This window comes from Neoarius graeffei, chromosome 27, assembly GCF_027579695.1.
Source record: "Neoarius graeffei isolate fNeoGra1 chromosome 27, fNeoGra1.pri, whole genome shotgun sequence".
Taxonomy (NCBI): domain Eukaryota; kingdom Metazoa; phylum Chordata; class Actinopteri; order Siluriformes; family Ariidae; genus Neoarius; species Neoarius graeffei.
Window position 1 is genome coordinate 27,730,010 of NC_083595.1, and position 11,328 is coordinate 27,741,337.

The window sequence follows — 11,328 nt, forward strand, 5'->3', positions numbered from 1 at the left end:
ATACTGATTCAGAATGATTTGATTCTGGGTCTGATACTGATTCAGAATAATCTGATTCAGATTATTCTGAATCAGTATCAGACCCAGAATCAGATCATTCTGAATCAGTGTATCAGACCCAGAATCAGATCACTCTGAATCAGTATCAGACCCAGAATCAGATCACTCTGAATCAGTATCAGACCCAGAATCAGATCATTCTGAATCAGTATCAGACCCAGAATCAGATCATTCTGAATCAGTTTCAGACCCAGAATCAGATCACTCTGAATCAGTGTATCAGACCCAGAATCAGATCACTCTGAATCAGTATATCAGACCCAGAATCAGATCACTCTGAATCAGTATCAGACCCAGAATCAGATCACTCTGAATCAGTATCAGACCCAGAATCAGATCACTCTGAATCAGTATATCAGACCCAGAATCAGATCACTCTGAATTGGTATCACACCTAGAATCAGATCACTCTGAATCAGTATCAGACCCAGAATGGGAAACAGAAAGAGAAGAAATGACAATAACACTACTATGTTGCAGAATCAGAGATGAAAAGAAAGATGGAAAGATAGAAAGAGGCAGAAAAAGATATAGAAGGATAGACAGATGAACAGAAAGACGACAGACTGTTCATCTGTATTCTATACAGTTCAGTAATTCTCTGAGCTGAACACTGCAGGTTTAAAAATGAACGGCATTATTTAGTGTGTTAGTGAACAGCTGTGGAGTCGACGCTTTCACAGGAATGTGTATGTGTGTGTTGATAGGTAGACCCTGACTCACACTGTGTGTGTGTGTGTGTGTGTGTGTGTGTGTGTGTGTGTGTGTGTGTGTGTGAGCTGGCAGTTGGCAGTGCTGGGACTGAAGATAGCAGGGAACTGGGGGATGCGATGCAGTATCAAGTTGTGAACATCTGTTCCTCATAGAGACCACAGAGCGAGTGTGCAGGAAACAGAAATAGGAAGGCTAACTGTTCCTTCACACACACACACACACACACACACACACACACACACACACACACACGTGTATTCCTTCTCGCACATTAGAACAATATACAAAATAATGAAAGGGTTTTATGTATAATATTAGTAAAATGTGAACTGGAAGGCCGATGTGATATTATTATATATTTATAAATGAGCTGGGTTTATTCTGTGATCAGAAATACAGTAAAGATAAAAATATTACATCAAGCTAGCTGAGGCGCTAACAGAAGATCTCAAAGGAGAAATAATGTGAAGGTGGTATTAAAACAAGGACACTAAACAAGGATTTAGCTAACTGCTAATGATCGTCGCGGTCAATTTTATTTATTTTGATGTTGTGTGCATTGCTTCATTTTGTCTTTATCTCCTAATGAGACCATCCATCTCTGACTGATCACCTTCCCCTCCCCCACACACATTACACCACTTTTCATTGAATTCACCATTCCTCCATCCTTTCATACATCTCTCTCTCTCTCTCTCTCTCTCTCTCTCTCTGTATGTGAGTGTGTCCTTGTTCGTGTGTGAAGCCTTGGTGCCCGTTGTGCTCTGTTTGTGTGTGTGTGTGTGTGTGTGTGTGTGGGTGTGTGTGTGCGTGTGCGATAAGAGGATCCTGCGTGCTGGCATCTCCCTGCCTCCGTTATCAGCCTGCACAGCTGTGCTTAAGCTCTAACACATCTGCTCTCTCGGGAAGCCCCGCCCCCTCATCACACAACAAACTACACCTCCCATCATGCCATGCTCTCCCACCACCTCTCTGACAGGTTAGCAGGGTGTGAGAATGGTGTGTAGCAGGTGTGTTTACAAGACCCTGGTCCGTCCCATGGCCCCACATGGGGTCAGGCTTTAATGCTTGTGCCTGACTCTTTATCACACAGCTACAGCGGCTGTTTATGACTGAACCTAATTATACAACACTTATCAGAGAGACACACACTAAAGCTCATTACTGCTAAGGAACACACACAGCCGCAGGTAATGCACAATGTGAACGCCACACTCACGTATCGAAAACTCCAGTTAAAGCTTTCTGACATTTTTTTCGAACCAATTTAGTGTGGCTTGATTGTGTGCGTGTGTGTATGAAAGAAGTCGACTTCCTGAGGACACTCTGTAGATCATGGGTTAAAGGCCTCAGGCAGTGTTTCATAGAAAGCAGCAATGCCACACAAGTTAGTCATGTAACACAGAGTAAGTACTAAAGTTTCCAGACGAAGGTTGCTTCAGAGTACTAGGGCTTTTTCACACTTGGTCTGAATACTCAAGTCCACACTTTGGACTGATTCCGGGTTTGTTTGGGGGTGAGGCTCATAATTGCAGGTTTGCGTTCACGTAGAAGAAACACTTCGCCAAATTGAAGTTCATTTTTATACGAAATGCTTGAATCCTCCTTTTTCCTTAAGTTTCTTTTCTGTGAAATGTTAGATAAAATATATTTGAATGTATAGTTGTGTTGCTGGATTCATCTCATCATCTGTAGCCACTTTACCCTGTTCTACAGGGTCGCAGGCAAGCTGGAGCCTATCCCAGCTGACTACGGGCGAAAGGCAGGGTACACCCTGGACAAGTCGCCAGGTCATCACAGGGCTGACACATACAGACAACCATTCACACTCAAGGTCAATTTAGAGTCACCAGTTAACCTAACCTGCATGTCTTTGGACTGTGGGGGAAACCGGAGCACCCGGAGGAAACCCATGCGGACAACATGCAAACTCCGCACAGAAAGGCCCTTGCCGGCCATGGGGCTCGAACCCAGACCTTCTTGCTGTGAGGCGACAGCGCTAACCACTACACCACTGTGCCACCCTGTTGCTGCATTGTTACCCAAAATAAATTCCATGATAAATATTGCGTTTTGTAAAACGCATGAAGACATGATATTTTATTCCCTCCCTTAGAGTGCATTTGTACTAAAAAAGAAAACAGGAAGACCCAATATTGCAGAAATTCTATACTAATGAACAAAATGTATACTTATATGCAAAATAATATGTTAAAAAGCCAAAACACGTAACAGTATCAGCATTTCTACTGACTATTTTCACATCATATTTAAAGCGATGACTCTAAAAAAACATGAACAGTGTAACATCTTTAAAAAGTGAAGCAAACACAGGTCTAGCGCCCCTGCTGGCTGGCTGCAGTATAATGTTTATCTCTGCCCAGCCTAATGTGCTTCAATGGCACAATAGCTTATTTTCCATGTCACTTTTCTCATATAACTGTCTTTCCTTGTGATGAGATGAGAAAGCCTGCGCAAAGATTTGTTGATAATGGTGGTGGCGAGTTTGTGCAATTCCCGCTCACACCACTTGACTCCACAGCAGTGATCCAATGGCAGGCCACAGGGCAAGACGATCAGACCGGTGAGAAGCTGCACCACTGATGTTGGTTCCCTCGTGGAGCGGGGTGCCAGGGCTCCGTTGGCCGTGTTGTTTCGGGGTTCCAGCCAAGCCTTCATGGCTACCATGGCAGCGCCAGGGCACACGAAGTCCCCACTGTACTTCACCTTGGCTGGCAGTCCCTTACATTGATACGTTGCCTGCCGGGAGACGACGTGGACATGGAGTTGGACTTCTCTCCTTTCCCTGTACAGTGTCTAATTCTGTGTCTGAACCATTAGTTTTCCCGGTGATGATATCTGCACATTTCTTATTTTCCCCCAGAAATGAGTTTTTAAAATGTTATTCTACTATATCATAAGAAGGTGTGAATACACTTCTTGGGATTGAAGTGATTGACAGCCTTGGTGATGGACAGGACGTTGGTATTGGGAGAAAGGGGCTTTGACTCTCATCTCTACTGTGCAAACTCTTGCTCTAAATATCAGCAGAATGTCCCTACTGCACTCCTCATTTGACAACATAGCAGAGGAATTTTGGCTTCATTTCTATAGAATGTAAAACAATGACTCAAACCCGTGTTTTTTACAGTCATTGATTTAACGCAGTTACAGTCCAAGCTAGCTTAGCTACACTATTGATGCCTGTGAATTTATTTAAATGCTCTTTTCATGCCAAAAGTGTAGCTAGCTACAGCAGCTAAGGCTATGGTCACACTACAGGTCGCGATGCTTTGTGATGGGTTATCGATGAAAATGAGGCATTTGGTGACAATGCATCCCCGAGCTTTGTGAAGTATTCCCAAACCCATCTGCAAATATTTGCCGCTTAGTTTGCTCACAAAAACATCGCCACCAAATTTCGATGCATGCATTGAAATTTTAGCGACGTTTTTGGCCACTCATGAGGTGGAGACGCACCAAAAAACAACTCACGAAGCTCAGAGAGCATTCATCGTACATCGTACGATTGGTGGCTATGCTACCAATTTTTCATCGCCAAGTATTCGCAAACCCATCATGAGCTGTAGTGTGACCAGGGCCTAAAACATGACACATTGTGTGTGCTCTTGTTACTGTTGTTTGCTTGCTTAACTTTTTTCCACTCCTTTCCCCTACCTTGATACGCTAATATGAACAGCCAATCAGATAACTCTTTCTTATTGCTAGTCTAGGATGCTGATTTAACATGCTCAGTTAGCACTGACGAGGGTGAGTTATGCTAAAGGTGTGGGAGTGTGGGACACCTTTTACCATCTACAGCCAAAGTCAGCTGGGTTTATTAGAGTCAATCCTAAATCAGCATTTCAGAGCAGTTCTATTGTTATAGTGTAGTTTAATTTTTGTTCTGTTAGTGTTGCTTTGGTTCAGGATTGTATTGTCTCCTGATCTGAAACTTTTGCTACAGGAAATATATTAAGATATTCCTTCTTTTGAAGAGCAATGTTTTAACGGGGAACCAATTAACTCCATTAGATTTAGTTTTTTTTATTTTATTTTCTGTCCCCTGCCACTCTATAATTCAGCTAATTTTCAGTGGCGAACCATTACTATTAGAGCTGGGACTCCAGCTCAGCCAAAACTTAGCCAGATACCAAAAAAAGCAACAGGGCAAAGGATTTTGCAAGGGATTAGCGACAGGCTGCCAGGTAGCTCCGTTGTGTGTAGCTGTCAATGTTGTAATTTTCAAAGTAACTAAGTAAATTACATCGGGAAATGAATACTTAAATCTGAGTGAAAAATACTCTAGCAAGTGTGCAGCGTGGAAGAGTCTGGAGACCGAAATCTTAGTTTCTCGGTCGTTAATCTGTGCTACTTGCTTTCGGTAGCACTGGCTTGACTGCTTTATTAGCATTCACTAACACTACTGATGAACACTACACCGGCTGGAAGGTGACTTCACTGCTGCGCTGACGGTGCTGACTTACATTAAGCTTGTGTTGGCCTTCGAGAAGGCCTCGGGTGATACATTTTTGGTCCCTTTCACTATAAATCAAAATCTGAATGGTTGATTCATCTATCACTTCCTACATAAACATACACTACCATGGGCTTCTGTCTTGGCAAGGAAATCCTAACCAATGAGTCAGCCAGCTCGAAACTCTTCTCAACCTAGAGACAACAAACAAAAATATCTCATTGGATAACTTGATTTTAATGTTTTCAGGATGGTAACCCTTTCATTTCTGAAGCAAATTTGATAGAAAATGAGGCCAAATTAGAATGAGAAGAGAATAACTATAATGAAATTAGGAAAAAAATTAAAGAATGAAAGAAATTAAATATAACATTTGAAATGCTGATATGTTTGGACCTTTTCTGAAGGCCTAGAAGGCCCTGATGGTTCCCCTCTGCTAATTTTAGCTTCTGGGGCTATGGTATTGCAAATGTCATTCTACCTTTATGGAAACATCACATATTTTTAGTTTTATGATGTTTTTCAACCTGGCGACTTGTCCAGGGTGTACCCCGCCTTTCGCCCGTAGTCAGCTGGGATAGGCTCCAGCTTGCCTGCGACCCTGTAGAACAGGATAAAGTGGCTAGAGATAATGAGATGAGATGAGATGAGATGAGATGAGATGATGTTTTTCACGTCATTATGTGAGTAATATGTGATCACAGGTGGAAAAATGCGAAGGTACAAACTCTAAACACGTGAGAAAATCACATCACATAAAAAATTAACCCCATGTCTGCATATGAAGGTTAACATGTGAAAATAAATTAAATGTTTGAGAAAGCACATCTGATAAATGAAACCAAATGCCCTATGTATGGAAAAATTGAAAAATAAATTGAAAATTGAAAAATAAATGAATTGTATAAGAAATCACATGCGAAACATAAAACCACACCACATGCCCAGTATATGAACAATAACATGTGAAAAGCTGAGAAACCACATGTGTTGGCTATATCATCTGACTTTGCCAAACTAACGTTAGTGCAAACGTCTCTAACTCCACTAACTATACTAACTAATGGGAATATCACAATGAGGCTAGTGCAAAACCCCCCATAACATACGTATACAACATATCCAGTGCTTTATTGGAAAATACAGACGCATTGTGTTGCAAAGACAAAGGAAGCCCTTGACATGGTCAGCATTAATAAGCTTACGTTTGCATTCTGAGTTTCACCTCCACTCACCAGCATGCCGTCTCCGCTGTGTGCGTGTGGACAGCGCTGGCTGATGCACGTGACGTTTTTCTGATGTGGCTCTTGGGCTCGTCAGCATGACCGTGGCCACTCTTGAAGTCATCAGAAGCCGGGAAGCTGAAGAGGGAGAAGAAGAGGAATGCCTCCTGCTCCCAGACCTTTTGTACCTGTCTCTCTGAAGTGCTGAAGTCATCTCATACATTCCTCCACTCTGATCCTCAAAATCTTTGGAAGAGATTTGGCACAGTGTGAATGCTTATATCCAAGTTTGACAAATTCCACACTTTTGCGAACAGTGTTCTTCTCTCACACTAAAAAACCCCAAAACAAAACAAAACAAAACCCCATCGGCTAGTGAAAATGGCAGGGTGGTTCTTCACATCTGAACGACTATGACAGCAGAGTGGACCTCAAGAGCAACTCCTCCTTCACGACAGTTACTTCCCACCCTCTCTCTCTATCTTTCTCTCACTCGCTCTCACGTTCTCTCTATCTCTCCCTCTCTGATAGGGCCTGAGAACTTTGATAGCAGACCACAGGGGTTTGTTTGCCATGTTAAGCATGTAGAGAGTGGAGAGAGAGAGAGAGAGAGAGAGAGAGAGAGTTTGAGTGAGTGGGCGTTCTTCTGTCCCTCTGTGCAAGGTCTTGTTACTCAGGGGAAGGTAAAAGCCCTGCAGGACGTGATAGCCACTGTCTCAGTTTCCTCTGGCAGGAACCAGCTGTGTGAGCAGCTCACTCTTCCCTTTCCCTGCCGGACTTCTCTCTAGCCACACACTTCCTGTCAGACACCCGTACACTCACACACACTTCAAAAGGAGTGACTCAGGGTCTTTATATATCAGGACATAGGGTCTGGATATACTTTTCTTATTGATAGACACTCTTTGGGGTAAAAAGCTGACACCTGAGACAGTTCTCTCTCTTTGTAGAACTGAATGCTTTTCTCTCACCTCTTCAACAAGCTTGAAATGAATGAAACTCTTTTAAGAGCGTACGCTATTTCTCCAGAATCAGATTTAACGAGGCAAAAAGAGATGAAGATAAAGCCGTCTCACTGATTACAGATGTTTTGTGTGTTCTGCCTGTTTGAATGATTCTTAAAACATTTGTATGTCTGTGTGTTTTAGATAGTAGCATCAGTACTGATAATAGACAATGATGAAACATGGCAATGATACTGGGCACATTGTGGTTTCATTAAAGCCAGGGTAGGCAATTTTAAAGAAACCAGCAAGAGGATGATAGATTTTGAATGTATCTAACTGAAAAATCCCACCACCTCCCTTCAGCCTTCCTTTGAAAGCCACTCCTCCAAAACACATGAACGCACACTGCCTGACTACCCCTGGAGGACGAGTCCATGAGAGAGTTTTGGGGAGAGGGGTATAGCGCATCGATGTCGTATACTACTGCCTCATATCTCATTCACATGTAATAAAACACCTAACGTTGTCATAATGAATGTAAACAATGAACATAGCTATTGTTCATACTCATAGCTGTCGACTAACTCACTAGCTTCAGCAATATGTCTACCAAGCCTTGTGGAAGATCCCAGTCATGTGCAATGAATGCATGGGAAGAGTGCGCACAGGTAGACAGGCAGGTAGGATATCCAATCATTTTATTTAGACTGAATGAAATGATTGGACAGGCTTTTTACAGCCCTGCGACTGCCACAAATTATGGATATTTTCTTTTTATTATCAGAGCATTCATTTATTCATTGGGATGTAAAGAGAATTTCAAAAAATATGACAAAAATACTTCTAAAATAAATGACCTAACCTAGCTTTAAATATTATTCATAAGGTTTAAATGCTCTTTGTTTGTCCAATAATATTTTTTTGTAAAAGCAGCCATGCCAGTAAAAATGGAAAATTATACTGAGAGAGAATCATGATCTGAGAGGTGTTTAACGGAGAGTGTCCTGCATATTCTGTCCTCCTCAAAACATTTTGTATATGTGCATGTAGATTGATTTAAATCAATCACAGACATGTCTGAGCAGTTATCACTGTCGCCTCACACCAAGAAGGTTCTGGGTTCAAACCTCACGGCTGACAGGCGTTGTTCTGATCAGCCATAAATACACGTCTCAGTTCATTTACCTTCAGCGTCCAACTGCACAATCAATCACATTTTACTACTCATCGTGATTTTTGGCGTTCTAAAGTAATTAATTTATTTAGCCAAGATATTGGTTTTCTTAGCTCAGTCCCCACTGATATGTTTTTACCATATGTATGATTGCAATTGATCTCTTTATTAATTAATTTAAATGAGACCAATAAGTAATTGGTGACTCTAAATTGACCGCAGGTGTAAATGTGAGTGTGAATGGTTGTGTGTCTCTATGTGTCAGCCCTGCGATAACCTGTCGACTTGTCCAGGGTGTATCCTGCCTCTCACCCATAGTCAGCTGGGATAGGATCCAGCTTGCCTGCGACCCTGTAGAACTGGCTACAGATAATGGATGGATGGATGAGACCAATAAGACCCTTTTGTTAAGAATTGAGGCGGCATGGTGGCATAGTGGTTAGCACTGTTGCCTCACAGCAGGAAGGGTCTGGGTTCGAGCCCAGTGGCCGACGGGGACCTTTCTGTGTGGAGTTTGCATGTTCTCCCTGTGTTTGCGTGGGTTTCCTCCGGGTGCTCTGGTTTCCCCTACAGTCCAAAGACATGCGGTTAGGTTAACTGGCTACTCTAAAATGTCCAAAGGTGTGAATGTGTGTGAATGGTTGAGAGGAGAAAACCTCTATAATAATTTGGTCGAAGGCAACAGGAAACCATGACTGTCATATTCCATAGAGACTTTCATGGCTGGAGCTGTCAGAGCGGCCACGGCTCTGCAGTGATATGCCAGATAGATAGACAGACATGTCTGGGGCAAAGGGGTGGAGCTTAATATTAATTAACTATAACTAATTATTAATTAATATTAATAGTAATGATGACTAATTATTAATTAATATTAATAGTTAATATTGATCAGCCTTCTGGCTAATTAGTTAACTATTGTATAGTTTAGTTATGTTAAACAGTACATCAAGCCACAGAAGTGAAAAGGACGATAAGCAGGCATGTCACATAATCAGATATGTTTGATATTGGCAGATTAAGTTTTTTGATCCAGTTACGTCTATCAATTTGTAAAATCTCTAAAACACTTAGATCCAGTCAGATTGAGAGATTTAAAAATGATGAATAAATGATAATGATGTTGTACATCAATCCATTCATCCTTCCATTATCTGTAACCGCTTTTCCTGTGCAGGGTCGCAGGCAAGCTGGAGCCTATCCCAGCTGACTATGGGCGAGAGGCGGGGTACACCCTGGACAAGTCGCCAGATCATCGCAGGGCTGACACATAGAGACAAGCAACCATTCACACTCACATTCACACCTACAATCAATTTAGAGTCACCAGTTAACCTAACCTGCATGTCTTTGGACTGTGGGGGAAACCGGAGCACCCGGAGGAAGCCCACACAGACACGGGGAGAACATGCAAACTCCACACAGAAAGGCCCCCATCAGCCACTGGGCTCAAACAGAACCATCTTGCTGTGACGCGACAGTGCTAACCACTACACCACCGTGACACCCTGATGTACATATTATAGTTATAGTGGTTGTTGTGTTGAACATTATATTGCTCAGTTATTAGATGTCTATTACCACCTTATACAGTAGGTGCTTTGGGAAAGTTCTGCAATGGAATTAAAGTTTGAAAATTGAATAAAGAAAGTGGAGAGAGAGAGAGAGAGAGAGAGAGAGAGAGAGAGAGAGAGAGAGAGTTGAGGGCTGCCATATGTGTTCCTGATGGCCGTGATCTGGTGCATGTGTGCATGTCATGCTCCGATCTTGCCATCACAGTGCTTGTATTGAGAGAGGAAAAGAGCTGCAGCTGGGACCTGTTGTGGCCCTCTGGCCAGCACACACACACAGACGCACACACAGACGCACACACTAAAGTACAGAAGTGAAAGGGGATGTGCACACACAGATGTACCGTCTGTCTTTGCCAAACACTCACAGATGGTGGCCAGCAGAGTGGATGTGAGAGTAGTGTGTGCGTACATGCTTGTGGTGTGTGGGAAGTTGTCCATGTGTTACAGGTGGGACTTTTGCAAGAAAGCCTTAACTGTAAAACCACAAAATATTTTAGGGACTTTCCTTGTTGTGTTGATATAGAAACACCCTGTGATTCACCAGGTTTCATACACTGGGGTCTTAATGTCACATTTGAATAGAGATAAAATCATAAGTAATGCTAATAAACAACACAATCAGCATTGGGCAACACTTTACTGAAGGTCGTCTTTAACAGCAATTCATTATATCAATAACATGTATGGGAATATATACTGTAAGTGCTTCTATAGTATTCACAAAATGACACAAAAGTCACTTTATGCTAGAGAAAAGCGAGGCACAGTGGAGTGGCCTCCAGTTCGATACTGTGCTCCATCAGGTTACTGTCTGTGCAAAGTTTCACATGTTCTCCCTGTGTCCACACAGGCTTCCTGTGGTTTCTCTGGTTTTCTCACACTCCCCAGAAACATGCCTGTAGGTGGACTGGCTATGCTTAACTGCCCCAGGTGTAAATATGCATATGAATGTGTGTGTGCATGGTGCCCTTTGATGGACTGGCATGCCATTCATGGTGCCTGATATTAGGCTCTGGATCCACATTGACCAGGATCAAACAGTTCCTGAAGATGAATGAATGAAAAAGAATAAACTCAAATAAACTCACTCAACTCCACCCATTTTGCACCACCTCCTAATCCTGTAAATTTGACTTTCACACAAAATGAAAGACAGCCT

General features: G+C 42.4%; 1 protein-coding gene across 4 annotated transcripts in view; it reads right to left on the minus strand.

Annotated features, from left to right (window-relative positions):
* cbfa2t3 (CBFA2/RUNX1 partner transcriptional co-repressor 3) overlaps window positions 1–6,896 on the minus strand; it is an 88,542-nt gene extending 81,646 nt beyond the window's left edge. For 2 of the 4 annotated variants that reach the window (XM_060911900.1, XM_060911898.1), the window contains exon 1: window positions 6,487–6,895. In XM_060911900.1, coding sequence (XP_060767883.1) covers window positions 6,487–6,697 — 211 coding nt within the window. In that variant the 5' untranslated portion in view covers window positions 6,698–6,895. Of the gene's footprint in view, window positions 1–6,456 lie in introns of all 4 variants that reach the window. The other 2 variants (XM_060911899.1, XM_060911902.1) reach the window with 2 other exon arrangements.
* Between the last annotated feature and the right edge of the window lie 4,432 nt (window positions 6,897–11,328).